This window comes from Strigops habroptila, chromosome 11 (assembly GCF_004027225.2).
Source record: "Strigops habroptila isolate Jane chromosome 11, bStrHab1.2.pri, whole genome shotgun sequence".
NCBI lineage: Eukaryota > Metazoa > Chordata > Aves > Psittaciformes > Psittacidae > Strigops > Strigops habroptila.
In genome coordinates, this window is record NC_046360.1 from 1,555,935 (window position 1) to 1,576,744 (window position 20,810).

Sequence of the window (20,810 nt, forward strand, 5' to 3'; positions counted from 1 at the left end):
TGCATTTCATGCAATTAAAACTGGGGTTTATCACACTTTTAGGGTATTACTATTCAGTGAAGGAGCCTTGTGAAAGAGCCCTCGTGTGCCTGAGGTACCCGCATGGTCCTGTGTGATCGGCAGGGGATACACGGGTACCTCAAACGGAGCCAGTGTCTGTGTGTAGGCATCCACATTCCACTCCTAGACACAAACTGTGTGTTAAACAATTGGTCTCTCTATTTCAAGGAAGCTGAAACCCCAGCTAGGTCAGCTCCAAGCTTATATGTACTAAAACCTGTGAGGATTTTCAATATTTAGCATCCCAAACTGTATCTGTGTGACAGCTGAACAGCCCCCATTCACCAGCCGAAGCCTGTTTGGTGTGTCTGAGCTAAGGCCAAGGCTCTTGTGTTCCCTGATCCGAATTCGTCCAAAGCCCCTCTCCAGGTTTCCTGGAGCCCCTTTAGGCACTGGAGCTGCTCTAAGGTCTCCCCTTCAGGAGCCTTCTCTTCTCCAGGCTGCCCCAGCCCAGCTCTCTCAGCCTGGCTCCAGAGCAGAGCTGCTCCAGCCCTCGCAGCAGCTCCGGGGCCTCCTCTGGCTCCAACATCTCCACCTCCCTCTTGTGTTGTCCCCGGGAGAGCCCTCGCTGCCCCTCGGGAGCGGGTGCACCCCGGCCCGCTCGGCTTGGCTCTCTCCGGTCCGTTCCGCTCCTCCCGGCCTGTGCCGCTCCCGGGCTCACACCCGCCCATGGGCCGGCGGGCACTCGTGGAGCCCCGAGGGGGTGAGGAACGGCGCTGAGCCGGGAGCCCGGCTGGCAGCCACCGGGGCAGGGACCGGGACCAGGACCAGGACCGGGACCGCCGGCTGGCTGACGGGCCAAGGCTGGCCGCCGAGCCGGGCCGGGCCGGGCCGAGCCGAGCCGAGCCGAGCCGGGCCGAACCAGGCCGGGCTGAGCCGAGCCGTGCCGGGCCGGGCTGAGCCGAGCGGAGTTAGGCTGAGCCGGACGGAGCCAAGCCGGGCTGGGATAAGCCGGGCGGAGCCGAACCGAGCCGGGCTGAGCCAGACGGAGCCAAGCCGGGCCGGGCTTAGCCGGGAGGAGCCGGGCTGAGCCGAACCGAGCCGAGCCGGGCTGAGCCGAGCCGGGCTGAGCTGACCCGAGCGGAGCCGGGCGGAGCCGGGCTGAGCCGAGCCGAGCGGAGCCGGGCTGAGCCGGGCTGAGCCAGACGGAGCCGAGCCGGGCTGGGCCGGGCTGAGCCGGGCGGAGTCAGGCTGAGCCGGCAGAGCCGAGCCGAGCGGAGCCGCTCCCGCGCCGCGCGGTGCGGTGCCGCCGCCGGCGGAGCTGTCCAGCCGCCTCCCGCAGCCCCAGCCAGCCCCGCCATGCGAGAGCGATGAGAGCAGCGCCCGCAGACGCAGCCCGGCAATGGAGGATGATTTATTCCAGCTCAGACAGCTGCCGTGAGTAGCGGCGGCAGGGGAGCGGGCTGCGGGGGTATGGTGAATCCCGGCGGTTTTCCCGGGCGTTATCCCGAGGCAGTGCCTTAGGCCCCGGGAAGCAGGCCATTTTCCTTGTGTAGCCGCCCGGGTTCAGCATCCTGGGGGCACGCAGGGATCCCTTCGTTATATAAACCCACTCGAGCTTTATTTTTTTGCACCAACTTGGTGGTGGTAGAAATGGGGAGGGGTGGGATAAACCCATGGGAGCCCAAAAGGGTTAGTTCGAGAGGAAGCATTCCCGTTGCATTTGCAAGGTGGATTGCATCCGTAAATAACGCTGTGCTGGGGAAGGCATCTTCCCGGCTCCCTCCTTCGTGCCATGAACTGATGGCAGCTCGGAGCCCTTTTGCGGAGGTGTGTTTGGGGTGAGTACCACCAATATTTGCTCACTGCATGTCTCGGAGAAGCAAACATTGCTGCACCAGGAAGATGCTGGTGTTCCCAAGAACTCTCTGCTGTTGGGATGTGGTTGCTGGAGCTGTGCAGAAAGGCGATAAAAGCATCTTCACACCAGCATTTCCTTTCCTTTTCAGGAATGCAAAATGCTTCCTTTAAAAACAGTTCTCCTAATGCTCCATTATCAGGTGCTTTAAAGCATATTCCTATTTATAAATCATTCACTGCAAGGCAGGGAATTAATGCTTTAAGTTGATTTTAAATATTAATGAGCTCATGTCAATGACGGAGCAAAGTGTCCCATAACATTCCGAATAAGTTGGGGACATGGACACGAACTCTGGTTGTTTTCAGATACTTGGTTTGGGTGCTGTCAGCTCGGCAGTGAAAGGAATAAGAGAGGACTTCATGAGGCCATTTTTCCCAATTCTTATTTTTTTTAATAAACCACAGAAAGCTGTGGGTGTGAGGAGATGTATTTGGTGCTGCGAGAGCCTGCAAACAAATGCAGCTCTCAGACATCTCAGCTGCAAGGAATTCTGCAGGGATGGAGCAGTAAATGCCACTGGGTGCTTCTTTCTTCGTTTGTGTCAATTTGTCTCATAAGTTCCTAAGTGCTAAACATCTGTTTGTATTTGGTGCGATGAGGAATGTGGCCGGGTAGCTCTGTACTCACATTGCCTTTGGAGTATTTACAGTTTTCAGGTCACTGCCTTTGCGTAGCATCTGGAACCACCATCTCCTGCATGGTCAGCCCTAAAAGTCCACTTCAAACACATACTACAAAATGCAGGGGGGTTGTGATCGGGTGCTTTGAAATCCAGAAGGATTTTATTGGCACTTTTATTTTGCCTGTGGCTTACAACAGCTACCAGTGTAGGTTGTATGAATGATTTTCAGGCATATCCCATGGAGTAACAGCACTTCAGACCTAAAATCCAGGGAAGAGGTGTCCATATCTTCAGCACCCAGCTGCTGAGTTAGAGTAATAGTCTTCCTCTAAAAAAATACATATGTAAAAGTTTACATCCTGTGTAGTTAAACCGGGCGCTTGTAAAGCTCTTGCAAATAAGACATGAATGGGATTTGGATATTAATTGCCCTTTGTAATAAAAAAGTCATTTGTGGGCATCCACGTTTCAGTGTGTGTTTGCTGAGGGTGTATTTTGTAGGTCATATGAGGATTGTACCTTCAGTGGCAATTTTAATGTGAGAGTGATAATTACTTGTGTTTGTCCTATAGGTCAGCAAAAGAAGCTCCAAACCATGAGAGCTGAGCTAAGGTTAAATACCTAAGAGAATTGAAAATTGAGTTTCTCAATGGAACTAAATAGGAACCTGAACTCAGAGGAGTTTCCTTGTTTATCTCTTATGAGTGGAGGATCTCTGCATACCTCAGTCAGAACCTGAGATAACCCCTAGCTTCACTGCAGTCAGTGGTGGGTTTTTGTTCATTTCTAAGAGGCCTGGGGTGTTGTTCTGTGCTCTTCTGTCTAAGACCTTCAAACGTTACCTTAGAAAACACAGTTTGTGGCTCTGTTGTTTGTCTGCCAAGATGTAGAGGCCAGAGAAAAGCTTCCAGTTCCCTGCTGCAGATGAGAGCATTACTAAGTAGTACCAGGAGTATTTGCCCCATGCAGGTCTTGGAATGCCCTGTGTACCTGAAAGAATCACCCCCATCATCTCAAAGCCAGCAAAGCAGCTTGTCCTAAAGGTGAGAACCTCACAAAGTGGTCAATGGGCTGCTCTCTCCATCCAGGTTACTGCCAGAATATCATTAGTGAGTATGTGCAATTCCCCAGATGGGATGTGGTCAGGGAAGTCACATGTATATGTGCCAGGATTGTGAGGAGAAAAATAATAATGGTGGTTTATGTTTGTACCACAGTGAAATCCTAATCTGGACTGGATGGGTGGTGATGTCCAGGACTTCTCTTTGTAAAAGCCTGATGGGTGACTGAGGTGTTCATTCCTCCATCCTCTTGTCCACCCTTGGACCAAGATCCATTTACAGGAGTAGATTGCCCATCACTTTGCCCTTATATTCGGTATTAATTGTGTCACCAGCACTTGTAAGAGAAAGTAAGAGTTGAGATCTTGCCAAGTAGGAAAAGTCTTTCAGCTCACCTTTAGAAATGCCATTCCATGGCACTTTGCTGCAGCTGCACTTGGCAAGGATGCTGATAGTTTAGTTTTGCTGACCCTTAAACCAAAGGATTAAGCTGAAGTTCAAGAGGCTTCTGCTACTCTATTGTAGAGTTAAATGCTCAGGTGTTGGAAGTCAGAAGAGGCAGTAGGAGGACTCATTTCATCTATTTCCAAAGAACTGTTTCACTGAAGCCTAAGAAATTGTCAGTTTCCGAGGTGAAAGAGTTACACCGATGTTTAAGGGGGAATGGCTTTAACCTGCCAGAGGGGAGACTGAGATGAGCTCTGAGGCAGAAGCTCTTCCCTGGGAGGGTGCTGAGGCGCTGGCACAGGGTGCCCAGAGAAGCTGTGGCTGCCCCATCCCTGGCAGTGTTCAAGGCCAGGTTGGACACAGGGGCTTGGAGCAACCTGCTCTAGTGGAAGGTGTCCCTGCCCATGGCAGGGGTTGGAGCTGGAGGAGCTTTAAGGTCCCTTCCAACCCAAACCATTCTATGATTCTATGATCACAAACACAGCTTGGCCTGGAAAACAGCCACCAAAGCACTAATCCTTGTTTGTGTGTTCTTAGGGTGGTCAAGTTTCGCCGCACTGGGGAGAGTTCAAGGTCAGATGAGGATGTCCTTTCAGGAGAACATGAAATTCAGATCGAGGGTGTTCGGACGGATCTAGAGCCAATTGAGCTGGAGGATGGAGCTGCAGTGCCAAAAGAATTTGCCAACCCGACTGATGGTGAGTAGGTTTCTTGTTCTCCTGTAAGGTGTGGCCTCTTCATTGCAGTCATGTTGCAACCAGGGTAATCCATGGGGTTTAGAGATGTTAAAGATCTCCAGATAGAAGAGGGAAACAACAACACACACAAACTATGTTACACCTGAAAACCATTATTTAGTTACCTTGATCTCTGAGGGATGCTTTATGTGTTTTGGTTTTATATTAGCAGTAATAGGCCCTTTGAAGGAGTTGTGTATCCTGTTGTCACCACCTATTTCATACAGGAGGTTTGACTTCATTTCCTTTGGAACCGATCACAGCTCCTTAAACACCGCCAGGTTTACTAGAGCAGTTACACGTGGCTCACCTTCCAGGCTGAGCATGAAGCCTCTGCAGTGCTCCCGTCTCCTCCCGGCCTAGAGGACAAGAGGGACAGAATGAATGCACATCCCAGCCTCTCTTTCCACCCAGCAGAGCAGTGCTGGCTGCCCTGAAGGCATCACCAATTCAGAAGATATGAGAAGTGTTGTTTTTCCCGTAGGAATAGTAACATTTTGGAGGATTACTATTTTCCCAGGGACTTATATATTAACATATTGATGCAAGAGGAAGCCAGAATAACCTGGAATGAGCTCAATGAGTTTCTCAAAAGATTCAGTGCATCAACTCTGCGTTGTTATATGTATATATATAGTTATATGTAGAATTTCAGCTGGCACATTGCCCACAAGAGTGCAAGTGGTGTATCAGTCCCATGTGCTGAGCTCCAGTGCCCTCACGTCGAGTGCCTGGGCTAAAGTCACAAACTGGGCTCTTGTGACATCTCTGCTTTGTTTTAACAGTTAGATTTTGTTTGCTTTGGTTTGTGGTTTTCTCTTCTGCTTTGTGAGGATGTCCAACTGTGAGCTAGGTAAAGGTTTTCTGTGTCAAATGTACTTGTTAAACTGCTGGAGGGATTAAAACTTTGAGACTTAAATTGTTTTAGACAACTTGAATATCAAAATGCACATACTATATATATATGTGAGATATATATTGTGAGATATATATTTATCTCACAATTCCTGAAGAACATATTTTCCTGAATAGGAACTGTATAAAGCTAAGTACCTCTCTGTTGCATATTTTAGATCTCAGTAGACTACCCAGTAATTGCATTCACAGCAAATGCTGTCTCTAGGGATGGCTCTATCAGGAAAGGAATACACTTCTGCACTGGAATTGTTGTCTTTCTAGATACTTTCATGGTGGAAGATGCGGTGGAAGCCATTGGATTTGGAAAGTTCCAGTGGAAGCTCTCTGTTATTACTGGATTAGCATGGGCAAGTAATTGCTATCAAAGTCAATTGCATGATTGTCAGTTAGAGAACCTCAGTGTTTTCAAATAACGTCACCATTCTCTGCAGACAGAAAGTCTCCAAGCAGATCATTGTGCAATAAAGAAAGAATTTTAATTGAATCTCTAAATGACAGCTGGACTCAAACTTGTTATGTGGCAATGAATGATTGATTTATCTGATGTTCGTATAAATCAGGGTTTGAGAAATCGTTCTGATTCTCTACTTGCAGTGCTTGTTTGCAATGGAAAGGTTCCCACAGAAGCAGATCTCACTTTCCATGCAGTGATTTTACCACATTCATCCCGTTAGCTACAATCTCTGTTTTCTGTATTAATCGGTATTACTGTAATCTCAGTTTCAGGTGAACAGCAACCCAGTACTTCTAGTTTTAACCTTGATAGCAAGAACAGAGAGACAGGCTTTGCCTTCACTTTTCTGCTGTTTCTGAAGCACTATATGTTACATCTACTATGGTATATTTTAGGGAAGTGATACCTGGAGCCTGTATTTACTAGCTATCATCTGTGCCTAAGGTTACGATTTGCCATGGTTTAGAACCTAATTCAGTAGTGGAATTTGGTCTATAGATGATTTAGCAAGATATTTGATACAAGAAGTAGTGTATAAGGGAGAAAGGGAGTAAGTTACAAGGTAATAAACAGTTTTGACTGAATCTCTGTGTAAAGGGGTTGAAAGCTTACCCCTGTAATGTGCAATATTGTACACATACACTGTGTACATCCACTGAACCTTGCAAAGAAAACTATGCTCTTTCACCTACAGAGAGGGAATGGCACAGAGCAGAAACAAGGTTAATTTCAAGAAGGTTTATTATTGACTGCTATGTCAATCTAATTTTCAGTCAGTTACTTATTTTTGTTTCTTTTTTCACCTTTCTAGATGGCAGATGCTATGGAAATGATGATTTTAAGTATCCTAGCTCCTCAGCTTCATTGTGAGTGGCGATTACCGAGCTGGCAGGTTGCATTGCTCACATCGGTAGGAAAAATAACTGACAGCTCCTGTATTCTGTAAGGTTTTTCCACTCATTGTTATGCAGACATTATGCTTTGTATCCCAGAGTTAAATCTGTTCATGGCCTTTGCAGGTTGCCTTTTGTTTGGAAGAATATAGGAGTCCCTTTTAAAAGTCAGAGGTTGAAGAAACGAAACTCAGTGAGAACTGAGGAAATTTTGCAAGTTTTAGGTTCAAACTTTCTTGTGGTTTCCAGGAAAATATATGAATTGACTCAGATTTGTCCTAAAATTCAAACCATTTGATTAATTGAAAAAAAAAGATTGGTAAACTTTTATTGTCTTTCTTGAAAATCTTTCTCTCTCACCACATTTAAGCTTACTTGTACACAGACACACCGGGAGCTGCGAGAGAGCACAAGCAATCACTTTGTTGACAAGCTTCCTCCAGCGATCTTTGCAAGCAGAGCTCTTATAATACCACCTCCAAGTAGGGTGCTACGATGTTGGAAACATGCAATGCCTTCAGGCATGAGTAAACTAGTCTGGGGACCCTTCTCTCAGCATATGCCACTGTTGATGGCATACACTTACATTTCTTTTTGCTTTAGCTTTTGATGCCGTTTGTGGTGTTGTGTAAATTGCTCAAACTGTTCAGTAGATTTAAACCCATTAAGATTATGTGTTCTCTTTGCTGTCACATGGATATTTTCACTTGCCTGGTTGTTAAGGGGAAGGGTTTTTTCTGTGTTTCGTAGGTGGTGTTTGTGGGAATGATGTCCAGCTCCACCCTCTGGGGAAACATCTCAGACCAGTATGGGAGGAAAACAGTAAGCCTTCAGCTCCTACTAGAATATGTTCTGATGTTTCTAGTGTGGCTGTTTCAGTGCATGACGCTCACATACGTCATAGTCCACATGCATGGAGTAGAATTAAGCAGAGCCAGACTAAACCTTCCATTAAACAAAAGGAATCTGAAGCTCTGTTTTACATTTTGTTAATTTGTGTTGCAGCAGAAACTCTCCTCATGCTTGTTTGTTAAATACAGGGCCTAAAGATCAGCGTCTTATGGACACTCTATTATGGGATCCTCAGTGGTTTTGCACCGGTGTACAGCTGGATCCTGGTGCTGAGGGGCCTGGTGGGCTTTGGGATTGGAGGAGTGCCTCAGTCGTAAGTAAATATTCACAAGTCCAAACTTTCTGTTTACCATTGCTTTTACTTAAAATGCTTGTGTTAAATTGCAGACATGTGTCTGTTCAGTTGTCCCAAATCCATTTTATTCTAAGTATTTTGGAACTAGTATATTAAACTCTGAGAAGGCTTTGAAGATAATCTCATACATCATTGAGGTGAATCAGATTTAGAGTGACTTCTGTGTGAACAAGCGGGGTTCCTAACTGTGTTATGTTATATGCCTTAAGTCCTTTTAAGCTTCTCTCATTCCCTCAAGTAAACCGTGGTGAAAATGAGAGGCCTGAAGAGCCCACCTTGAAGTGGGTAAACCACAACAAACAGCATTTTGTAGCTGTGCCTGCAGACTGCATTGCTAGGTCATACAGGCGGAGTCCATAAGGGACTTGTTGCAGCAAAGGTTGTGCCCTAAACTCTAGAGGGTAGAGCTGAGCCCTTACTCTGGGTTGTAAAACTGCAGGTTATTCTTCAGTCGGAGCCTGAACTTCCACATCTGATCCTGAGTTGGAATTCCAAACCCACAGAGCCGCAACCTGGAGCACTGACGATATCTAATGCAAAGGCAGCATCAGGGTATTCCTCTATTACTGTGTCAGTCCATTCACTGAAAAGGGGGATCTCTGAATTTTCCACCTGGAATAAATAGCTCTGTTCTAAGCTTTTAATTATAAATGTAAAGGGAAGAGTATAGCCACTCTCTCTCCATGTAGTCTTTTATCCTTATTAATAATTGATATTTTGCCCCATGGAGGTGCTGTTTCAGAATAGTCAGAGTCTAACTTTGATTGATGGCTCATAGGCTTCTTCACAAGACAAGTCAATATCCTGTCTTTTCTATTGCCATTTCCACATAAAAGATTCAGAGCTGAGATGGAACATCTCAGCATTATTAATTTTCCTTACTGCTCTCCTGCCCATCTTTAGCAGCTGCACAGAGCGTAACGTGTTTGTAAAGTAAAGAAGTCCTTTGCCTGCTGCGTGTTGACCAACGGTGAGGCAGGTTCTGCCATGCAGCTCCCACTGAGCACGACTGGAATGAGGCAGGAGAAGAACAAAGACAAAGCAATAACGCCTTGTACTGCAAGCACCTATTAATGATGTTCCACAGAGCCCCCGTTGAACAGCCTCCAGCCAGCCTCTGCTGTTTTATGGAGGGGCAGGTAACGCATGAAGGCTACAGGGCTTAATGAGAGACAAAGAAGAGCCATTACAGAACTCAGAGTGGATTCCATCAGTTTCTTGTTCTAACTGTAATACCAATTCATTTGACAGAGGAGTAAATATGTATGAAACAGGAAAGGTAGCAGGGGGTTGGAACTAGGTGATCTTTATGGTCCCTTTAAACCCAAACCAGTCTGTGATTCTATGGTTCTAAGATCCTGAAGTAGGCTGTGTACCTTTGGATATGAATGGCTGAATTTCAGTGCAATGACATGGGTATTTTATAGTTGTATATTCTATACTGGGTATGAGAGAGGGATCTTCATGAAAGGCTCTAGTACAAATAAAGCATCCAGCAACAGTAAATTAGCTGGCTCCAGCAGATATCCCCCTATCTATATGTATGTAGTAGCTGCACCTGAGGAGCTGTGGTCTCCTCTGGGAACTTTCTGCAAGATGTTATCTAATGCTATGACTATTCATTTCCACTGCCAGCATCCAAACTTGCAAAGATATGGAGTATTCTCTTAAGAAAACAGTTCTGTACAGCATTAATCAGCTCCTGTTTCCTGCTGTGATATATAGGGACTGCTCTAATTCCATTATGTGATTTTACTTCCTTCTCTTAACCACTGATTTAATATAATACTGTGTGCAACTTCGATGAACTGAGTTCTAGGAAGCTACTCAGAGATCAATCCACCATTTGTGAAGTTAGCAGGAGTTTTGTCACAGACATCAAAGAAAGCCTGAGGAGCTCAGAAGCAGGAACAGGATGAGTCAATGGAATGCAAAGAGTAGGAGCAAAGAACGACAACTCTTCCCAGACGGATTGAAGAAGACAAGAGAGCCTCGACTGGCTCCTGGCCCTTGTGTTCATCCTCAGGAAACACTCCCAGAGAAGCTGCACCATTACTCTTTGGCACAGTCATGAAACAAAGACTCTGCAGAATGAGATTATTTCTTTTTGAATCCCCACAAGAAAAGAATGCAAATTATATTATACCAGTAACAGGATCAGACCTTGAACGTGTTCACCTCTTGGAGAATGGAAACCTGGCAGCATAGACTGATGTGAAGGACTAAATCAGTTGTGAAGCCCCGAAGGAATACTTTACACAGCAAGAGTTTGTGTTGAATGCTGATGGATCACATGGAAAATAACGGGCATAATGCCTGTCCCAGAGCACAGCAGGGTTGGGAAAACATGCATCAAGAACTGCTGCATTTAGCCACCTATAGGGTTACAAAATCACACAGAGGAAATTCTACCCTCCATTGCAGTGATGAACTAAAGGGGTTTGTTCTGATGTAGAAAGGGGAGTCTGAACCAGTGCCCGCAGTCTGGCTGGCTCTGGGGGCTAGGAAGGGTTTGGTGTCACTGCTGTGGGCTTGGCAATTTTAATAAAAGGCAAAGAGAATGTTTGAACCTCTGTCTCTGTGCTAACGTGGCATTTCTCTCTCTGCTAACATGACATTTTTCTCAATGTTCACTCTTTACAGGGTAACCTTATATGCTGAATTCCTTCCAATGAAAGCCAGAGCAAAATGCATTTTATTAATAGAGGTGAGCAGTGTGGCTGTGTCCCCAGAGGGACAAATTCTGCTGTTGGTTACATCCATCCAATCCTACTGACTAGAAATGTCACCCACAGCTGCAGTCCAAGTGAGTCTTGGTTGTCCAAGTGAGTGTGGAGCTGAGGTTACCCCCATGCACTAGTGGTAGCTCAGGTCCAAAGCAGCATAAAGCATTCATGTAACACTCCACTCTTTGCAACTTCACTTGCATCCAGTGCAGGGTGAGTTACTGCTGTTAGCACAGGGAGGGGTATTTGGGTGTCACCTAGTTTCATGGGGAGATTAATCTGCAACTCAGTGATGGAGAGTGGAGAACTGACTGTTCAGTAAATGCAGAGCTAAATTCAGCTCCCCATATTCAATCCAAATGTATCAAAGTCACAGAGAGCAGAATTTTGCCTTATAAATACTTCAAGGCGAAATTCACAACCCTGTAATGAATGGTAGAAGGGTCAGAGAACAGTGCTACTGCTTGTTTGCAGCAGTTTGGAAGGAGCATCCTTGTGGAAAACCTCCCCAAATTGAAACAGCTTCTCAATGCAAAACCAGTCTTTCAGATACCTGCTGGCAAGTCCTCCATTGGGTTGATTAATCTTTCATAAATAGAATTCAGTAGATGAATTACTCCTTTGTGTGTCACTTTTGTTCTGCCACAGTTTGGCTGCCTCTGAGCAACCCTGGGTTAGAAATGTATTCTGAGTGTTAAATAATGAGCTAAGTGGGTTCATAATCTAAGGAGAATAATCCTGCACAGGCAGGATGTGCAAGAGGATGCCAGCTCCATTATTTGCTATGAAGGTATCAATTCCTTCTTTCATCTCCAGGCCAAACTCTGTAGCTTTGGTAGCTTGGTCTTGGTAAGGAAAACTAATACCATAAATCTTATGGTGGTTGCTGGGAATAATACTCATAGACACATAAATTAATAGTAATTTTGTTGTAGAAACAACATGTGATGAGTTTCTTGCTCATGAGGAGCTACTGATGGTTCAACATGAGTGTCTGGAATCCCCTGAAAATGCCTGGACTCTGTTTCCATACAGGGCCCATGTTTGAAATGTCTCTGGCATTCCTCTGTCCCTAGAGACCACGTCTCGGGATGCTGCAAAGAAGGAGGCCTGAAGAGCACTTCTGTTCTCATTCGTGGCTGTTTCTCTTCCCTTTGGCAGGTCTTTTGGGCCATTGGGACTGTGTTTGAAGTCCTTCTAGCAGTGGTGGTGATGCCCACCCTTGGCTGGCGCTGGCTTCTCGTTCTCTCTGCCCTCCCTCTTCTGCTCTTCGCTGTCCTGTGTTTTGTAGGTATTCTTTCAAAAACAAATCTATGTTCCATCACTTCTACTTCTCTACCTGATTCTGTAACCTGATTGAAGGAAATAACGATAGTTTTGAGCTCTCTGTTGATATCTTCTTTGAAACAGCTGAAATAATGGCAAAAATGCTGTTGTTTCAACAGGGTGCTGGTGGAAACAATCCAAAGAGAGCTGTGTTTGTGTGACTGTAATTGCTGAAGGACAATGGTGGGCTGGAATTTTGTGAAACCAAATCAGGCCTGGAAACCTCTCAAATTGAATGACTTTGTTTTAACTATGCTGAGTGGAATCAACGTCTCATTAAAAGCTGTTGCTGTTTCCCTGATTTTTGTGAAAATCATCACTTTTATACTTAAAAACTCCACCCAACTCAGGGGTAAAATCTGCATAGTGCAGGTCAGATTCTAACACAGGAAGTACATGAGTTAAACCTGAGCATCAGTGCACTGTGAGATAATATATCTGCCATCCAGTCTTCTCAAAGATATGTGTCCTTGTCAGGCTGTTCAGCAGCTCTTATTGTTCCTCAGTCACTGACATTGTTTTTCAGACATACCTCCAGTTATACAGGTGCCCACATGCTTGTTGGTAAAAGGAGCTTAAAAATGCAACTTTGGGAATGCCTAAAGCATCTTGTCCTGGGTGCTTTGCCTTTGCTACTGAGGAGGTATAATGTAAAGAACCTGCAAAAATGCCTAATGGTTCTTGAGAATAAACCCAAGCTGACAGAAGGGAATGATTTTAGCCTGGAGTTCTGGCTTTATGGTGAAAGGGGGGGTTTGCAAGTTGTGAAAGCCTGGTGAGGAGGTGGTTCTCTGAGTTCTTAAAGGTTAGTTCTGTAATCCAGTTAGTGCTGGAGTCACTGAGATTTCCCACTGTGAGCCCACAAAGGAACCCCCCAGTGTGTTGATTGCTGTGTTCTTGCCATCGTTGTGCATCTGATCTGCTTTGCTCTCTTAGTGGCTGCCAGAAAGTGCCAGGTATGATGTGTTATCTGGAAACCAAGAGAAAGCAATTGCCACTTTAAAGCGGATAGCAACGGAAAACGGAGCCCCGATGCCTTTGGGAAAACTAATTATATCCAGGCAGGTATGTACAGGCACATTAATAACGTGGGATACAGTGAAACTGCTACACTCATATGTGTTTTTATAAGCAAATAATCAATGTTAAGTTTAATTTTACTGTCTGAACCAGTAACAAAGAGATGTTTGTCTGTGCCTCTTCCACAGGGAGGAAGAGTTAGTTTTTCAGTTTTAATTACATGAAAATCCTGAAAGTGAAAAGGACCTTTAAAGTGGGCGTTGGTGTTCTTTAACCTCACTCTAAGCTCTTATTATTAAAGAAAATCAAACCTTGAGGCTATTGAAGAGCTCGGATCAGAATTCCCAGATCTGAACTCATGAGACAAGCTGGAATTTGACTCTTTAGCTCATTTTTAATCTAATCCTGATTTTCTGGAGTGGGAGAGCTGCAAGCTCCTACTCAGTCCTAATGCATGGAGTAATTCAGGCTATTACTTCTGAGCTGCATGTTACAGTATGAATTGCATTGGGGTCCTTTTCATTTCAGCTTTACATGGCCAACTTTTCAGCGCCCCGTCAACACACAAAGCAGCTCTGCTTCGCAGAACAGAGACTTCTGTGAGAAAAGAAAGTTACAAAGTTGGCCCGTGAGGAAGGGCAGCAGAGGGAAACCTGTAGATTTGAACAAGAGCAGAACTGTAAAGCTGGGCAGGAGCCTGTTGGCAATGACAGCATCTTACTAAGCAGAGGTGGAGGTTTGCTTTTCTAAGGGCTGGATCCGGGAGGATTTGAGCTCTTGCGTGTTTCACAGATGCTTGGTTCAGTGATGGCAATGCTGATGGGCTGTGCAGGAACAGGCGCCAAGTTTTGGATGGTTTTGTTTTCAGGGTGGGGTGGGAAAGTACTTTTCCTTAACCACAAGTTTAGGGGCTGAGCCCTCCACTCAGTTCAAAAGGGGGCTGCTTGCAGGAGGGCTGCTTGTAGCTCCTCACAGCCTTCCTCTAGATGAGAAGCCCTGAGGGGCTGCTCTGATTTACAGGAGCTGGCCCTGGGCCACATGAATCACATCCCACCTGTGCATTGGCAAAGTTCTGCTCTACCTCTTTGCAGCCCCACCTTGTTCTGAGGGGTTCTCACCTTCCTCGTGGAGGAGTAGTGTGTGCCCCGTGCGTGAACTGGTTCTGATAATGTTCTGCTCCTAGAGAATTCCTCATGGCGGATCCCCTGGGATCTTTACTTGGATCCCAGCTCCAGGGTGGCTCCTACCGCTTGAAGAGCCCTCAGCTGAAGTGAAGCATCCTGAGTTGTAGAGCGTAGGACCATGTGTTGTGTTGCTCCTTGCCACTCTGCATCCTCCAGTCCAGGACCAGTGAGTGCTCTGACCCTCTGGCTTCTGCTTCTTTTCAACAGGAAGACCGAGGAAAAATGAGGGACCTTTTTACACCCCATTTTAGATGGACCACGTTGTTACTCTGGTTTATATGGTAAGAAGAAATATAAATGGCTCAGTGCCAGCACAATTCTAAATGTTTTTTTAATGGAGGTATTTTACAGTATCACTAAAATACAGCAAAAAACCCCAACCTGTATTGATTTGTGATTTATAAACCCACCCATCAGTAGCATTCCCAACCTAATTGCCCTGTCATTTTCTAAATGCTGAGAGGAAATAGCTTTGAGGTAGCACTTAGTGGAAGTCCTCACACAGTGGGTTCGATTTTGATTCATGGTGTTTACTGTAGGTTTGGACAGCTGAAACTTCCTCTCTCATTTTCTTCCTTGCAGGTTTTCCAATGCTTTTTCATATTATGGGTTAGTTTTATTAACTACAGAGTTCTTCCAAGCAGGAGACGTCTGCAGCAGTGAGTACTGGTTCATCCTTCTCTTAAATATACCCTGTTAAGTGGTGGAGTATCTTTTAGTAGATCCCTTTCTGCTGTACGGAAAAGACTGTGGGTGCCAGCCTGAATTTTAAGGCATCTGCTTAAAGGGTTACTCATTTTAGACATTTCTGATAGACTTCCTCATCTCCTGCACATTGCAGAGAGGTTCTACAGTGTCTCTGAGCCCAAAATGTAAACCAGGAAGAGAACATTCAAAGGAACCCTGTTAGAGAAAGTATCTTTCTTCTTGAGAAATAAGTGTTTGAATAAATGTAAGTTTCCAGATTTGAGAGGCCTCATTAGCTCTGAGAGAGCTGCTGTGAAACTCCCAGGTCCTCAAGACGTGAAGACCTGCTGAGAGAAAAGATAAGGGTGGGGAAGCATTGCCCTTTTTGTTGCAGATTTTTTTATTCAAAAGAAACTAAAAGTGCTTTGACTTCATTAAGAAGAGGCTTGAAGAGTTTGGTTCCCCAGGGGAGGTGTGATTGTGTTCAGAACACTTGTAATTAGCGAAAGCTGTCTCATAGCTGGAAAATTACAGAAAGAGGATGGCTAGTATTGGGAAAAGACACAGATCCCAGGCTCTTACAACAGTGTATTGGCTATTGGAGAGGTCTAGCTCTGGTCAGCCTCCACAAAGGAGCATGCAGCCTTCAAAAACAGTTGTTTTTAAAAAGACACAATATTATTGTACTCTTAAAGTATAGCTGAGGTGTCGGCATCCCAGTTTATGCAGGGATAAACTGATTTATCGATGTTAATTCTGTTCATTGTCATGAGCCCTGCACTGAAAAATAACTAAGCCTGTAGAGCTGGTGAGGAAGGGTAAGTTTTCATTCAGATAGTGGTGGTTGCAGACATAAGACATCCTGCCACAAACAACATTATAAACTGTTCATGTTCAGCTCTATCCTCCAGGGAGAACACATGTGCTGTGCAGCAGGGTCTTGTCAGTACATCACTTTCAGCAGTAAGAGTGATAAAGACATAACAGGAGTAAAGGAAGTTAAGCAGTGATTACTTAAAGTACATTTAATGCTTGTTTTGTTTCTTTTTGCTCCCACAGTATCCAGTAAAAGGAAAGAAGTTGAAGCAAAGTGCAGCCTGACCTGTGAGTATCTGACAGAGGAAGACTACACTGACTTGCTCTGGACAACCCTGTCAGAGTTCCCTGGTGAGTGGCAATAAGAAGCACCAGTTATACACTGCCAGTGGCTCAGTGTGATTGGAATGGGCTCTGGAACAAGCAGTGAAACGGGCTCTTCTCTCTGGCCTAATGCCAATGTATCTCCTGCAGCATTGGAGCTCCTTGCTTGGACTGCGTGATAACTGCAGCACACGCAGTAGCTGAAGCTCCTGTGATCCCTACAGATAAAATCACTAGTAATTGCTTTGTGAAGCCATAATGGCCCATATGACTATGGATCCTGTCCAAACAACACATCAGGCATTCAGAGGAAGAGTAACAATTAAATCAAAGGGGCACAATCACTTGAACTTTTGTCCATAAGTGACTTTCCAGAACTGATTTAAAGGGATCGTGGGCAGAGTGAATCAATGGAGAACTTGCTCCTAAAGCTCTGTGTCCACCTCAGTCATGATTTTCAGTCGATTTCACTAAATGTCAATGAACAGTCTGACAGATAATAAGTACCCACAGTCTTTTCAGATGTAGAGGATGATCTCTCAGTACTAATCTGTCTGAAATAATACTGTGAGGCAGTGGTCAGGTTATTTTCACTGTTCTAGATTATAGTTTTAGGGACAAATGCTCGAAGAGAAGCCATTTAACTGGTGAAAAGTTGTAAGTCTATGATGAATATGCATAGTTGCTACCTAAGAGGAGGACTGTCCTGCACAGCAGTCATTCTGAGAAGGATGTCTTGGAGTGATGCTATAGCTCACAGGACTGATTTGCTCCTGACACTTACTAAGATAAGAGAAATATTACCAGGGATACCTCTGAATATGACGCTGGAAACTCTGATGCTTGAATAATCCCCACACTTGCTGTACATCAGCTTTTAAAAGGATGTGGAAAAGTTGCATAAGAGAGAATACTGAACAGTGTGAGACTTACAGAGCTTGGTCTATTTCCTTTATGAAAGAGCAGGTGAGAAATAACGTGATGGCAGCATACAAATAACACAGTGGAAAGAAAATGCTAAGTTCTTAAGAGCTCTTAAATCTAGCAGTAGTAAGATTTAGTAAGGAACAATGATCAGAAGCTGAGCAAAAGGTATTCCAATGAGACATAAGGCAGGCATTTTAGCACTCACTCTGGTAACCACTGCAATAGTCAGTGGTTAACACATGTCAGAGTTGATTGCTCACTCCCACATCAGCATGTAGCCCCTGAATGTGTGGATATGCGGATGTATGACCAGTGGGGCTGTGATCATGGAGCAAGACTCACCAGCTGGGCCACAGAGCTTCAGTTTTCATGTGACACCAGTGGCTGGAGCAGTCCATTGGCAAACCCCTGCCTGATGCCTCTGTCAGCAAAGTGCTTTAAAGAAAGAGAGAACAACATTTCAAACCTAAAGAAGCCAGCCTATGTTACAAGCTAGCTCCATTCGCACCTCTGCTCCCTTCCCAACAGTCACCTTGTGTCCTTCTGCAGGTGTGTTAGTGACACTATGGATTATTGATCGGATAGGCCGCAAGAAAACCATGGCCCTGTCCTTTGTTGTCTTCTCGCTTTGCAGTCTTCTGCTGTTTCTCTGCGTTGGAAGGTAAGTAAAAGATGGTGAACAACTGGTATACCCGATTCATCCGTGTTCTCTCTTGGTTATGGCAGAACTGGAAGTGGTGGTTTGAAAAGCCATGAGGTCGTGCTCAACTGGAGAAAGCATTAAGGATGGTGTTAGGTTTTCTCACCACAGTTTGGAAGGAAACTAAAAGAAGCAGGAGAGGAGAAATCCTTCACTATAATCTTGCAGACAGAGCAATCCAAAGGGGAAAATGAGAGCTTGTGTCTGAGTAGGAGGTAACGATTGGACAACTTCTAAATCAGATCTGATGTCATGAGCCTCGGTAGATGGTTCGTGTGCTGCTCTCTGCTGTTCATTACCTATAGTTCCCCAGGCTGGCTGTGTAATCATTACCAGGGCAGTGCTTCGCAACCAAGCCCAGTCTCTGCTCCTGTTCAGCTGCTCTGATTGCATCTGGCCTTGATGCCACATGCATGTGACAGTGTCTGTACCTTGGGGCTGATGGACAAGGAAATGACCTGACAGCCAGAGGAGAGCTCTGTGATTTTAAACCTCTTCAGGCACTGTACAAAACCTTTTAGTACAGAAACCTTGTAATAAGAAACCTCACCAGGTCACAAATATCCAGGCAGTCTGTAAGTTCGTGTCTTTTAAAAAGCTTTTAAGCTGCACCCCCATTTCCTTTTCATGTGTGCCATTTTTTTGTTAGCACCATTCATGACATGGAATGTGTTTTTCTTATTTAGCTACGTTTAGGCATTTGCTGCTTATTTCAATAGGCCACGGGTGTCAGTAAGAATGAATACACTTAGAAAACTGATGTGATTGTGGGAATGCAGATTGTTTGGCATCATTGTTGTATTAAAGGTCCAGAAAAAAACACAAAGGGTTCATTAAAAACCAAAAGAAGTCGTTCTAACCAATTTAGCATTTTTATTGCACTTGCCTCCAAGTTAAACAAACAGATTGTACAGAACAATCCCAAACACTGCTCTCCTTTTTATTCTCACAGAAATGTTCTTACTGTGCTGCTCTTCATTGCAAGAGCTTTTATTTCAGGAGGATTTCAGGCTGCTTATGTTTACACTCCTGAGGTAAGGAGGTTGTTTTTGTAATGAGAATATTTAAGGGGAGTGAGAACATGGTGGGAAAGTCATTTTTTATGACCTCTTCACAATGGATCTTACCTCACATATGAGCTGGTGTTCTCATTGTCGTTGTCTAACAGAACTTGCTGTAGTTCCACTTATTGATTTCCATTGATTTAGGAGACTGGAGGGAAGAGAACTTCCCACTAGTGTTAATGGGCTGGTGCTCTGTTCACAGGTTTATCCGACAGCCACGCGTGCTCTGGGGCTGGGAACATGCAGTGGAATGGCCCGAGTGGGAGCCCTCATAACCCCATTCATTGCACAGGTAAGACCTCTCCTCCTGGCCCTGCAGGCAGAGGAAGGTGAGGGAGAACCTGATTTTCTGCTGCAAGGTCCAAACCAAGGGCGAGCTGTGCATGATGTGTTAAAGCAGGGCTGTTGTTGCCTGATCCTTGAGGAGATCTCAGGCTCATCTCTGGATTTGCCTCTTTCTCCATTGCTCCGTATGCTGGGGGACAAATAACCAAGCAGCAGGCTGCTGGATGGATGTAAGGACGCCTTGGAAGCCAACACATGGAGATGGGATTTGTGAGAGGCAGGGAGTTCCTCTGTGTGGTGCAGTGCCACTTTTCTCGGGATCCCAGGCTGAGGTCCTGGAGGATACAAACCTTCAGGGGATGTGGAAGGAGCTAGACAGGGGTTTAGGGGAGCTCCGCAGGGACAGAACTCTGTCAGAAGCAGTAGCTCTGCAGAGGGTTAGGTAGAAAACCTGGGACTTGCTTAAATCCTGCCTAATACATAAGGGCAGCAGCACCTCATGGCACTGTTTTGTCGGTGTTTAATAGCTGTGTGTAACCATTGAGGAAAGAAAGTGTGCAGCAATGCATGTTAAGCACTTTCCCAATACTGTAATTAAAACCTCTGCTACTACCTCAGTGTCTCTATTTCTGTGACGGGGCCCAGGGGAACTATTTCCTATCTTCTGCCTTTTTCCTGCAGGTGATGTTGGAATCTTCAGTCTATTTAACACTGGTGGTTTACAGTGGATGTTGCCTGTTGGCTGCTCTGGCTTCCTGCTTCTTGCCCATTGAAACGAAGGGCCGTGGCTTACAGGAGTCCAGCCAGAGGGAATGGGGACAGGAGATGGTTGGGAGAGGATCTCAATCCCCAGGGGTCACCAGGTCAAACTCCGGATCACAGGAATGATGGGACATGGAAACCTGCTGAAGGAATGAATGATTTGAGCAAGTTCTTTCACATAAAACCCAACCCTGAAGCATAGGAAGCTGACCATACTGTCACTGCCAATGTCATGTGTCAAACTGCAGGAACTTTGGGGTTGAACCCAAGCCAATTGTGTCTCTGCTGCTCTTTGCTCACACTCATAAAGACTTTACTTCTGTATTGAGAGGCATTTGATCCAGATATCATTTGAAGTTTAGCAGGAAGGGTTTTTCTTAAGTCTGTTGTGCTTGCATGGTCAGCTCTTCAGCTTAAAATGTCCCGTGTCAAGCAAATAGCCAACTGAATGCAACTCAGTATAAGCTGTAATTAAAATAATGTACTCTTGATGCCTAAAAAACAAAAGGTTAATATTTATTGTGTACCTGGCATAGCACACGGTGGATTCCATACACTACAGAATAGGTTTTATGAGTTAGATGCCTGCCTTGCACTTTCTAGCCATCAAAACCACCATGTGACAACGGCACACCAACCAATGCATCCTAGTTCCTTGGGAATGAAGCACTGATTGCTTGGAATCTGTTTTCTGGATGTTTCTCCCATCCAAAGCAGGTAGTTGGAGTC

General features: G+C 45.2%; 1 protein-coding gene across 2 annotated transcripts; it reads left to right on the top strand.

Moving 5' to 3' along the window:
- Nucleotides 1–1,267: 1,267 nt before the first annotated feature.
- On the top strand, nt 1,268–20,810 carry SVOP (SV2 related protein). 2 transcript variants are annotated; one of them, XM_030501240.1, is made up of 16 exons: nt 1,268–1,437; nt 4,589–4,749; nt 5,968–6,053; nt 6,972–7,070; nt 7,804–7,875; nt 8,094–8,218; nt 10,904–10,967; nt 12,148–12,273; nt 13,249–13,377; nt 14,724–14,797; nt 15,099–15,175; nt 16,263–16,370; nt 17,820–17,931; nt 18,923–19,004; nt 19,237–19,326; nt 20,001–20,810. In XM_030501240.1, the coding sequence occupies exons 1-16, from the start codon at nt 1,403–1,405 to the stop codon at nt 20,205–20,207; spliced, it is 1,647 nt and encodes a 548-aa protein (XP_030357100.1). In that variant the 5' UTR covers nt 1,268–1,402; the 3' UTR covers nt 20,208–20,810. The 2 variants fall into 2 exon arrangements, with proteins under 2 accessions (XP_030357100.1, XP_030357101.1); XM_030501241.1 differs by lacking the exon at nt 18,923–19,004.

Excerpts from the sequence above, each read along its gene's own strand:
- SVOP (XM_030501240.1), top strand. The coding sequence starts at position 1,403 with ATGGAGGATGATTTATTCCAGCTCAGACAGCTGCC. Across the intron at positions 6,054-6,971 it reads TTATTACTGGATTAGCATGG|ATGGCAGATGCTATGGAAAT; the intron begins GCAAGTAATTGC and ends TCACCTTTCTAG. Across the intron at positions 10,968-12,147 it reads AATGCATTTTATTAATAGAG|GTCTTTTGGGCCATTGGGAC; the intron begins GTGAGCAGTGTG and ends TCCCTTTGGCAG.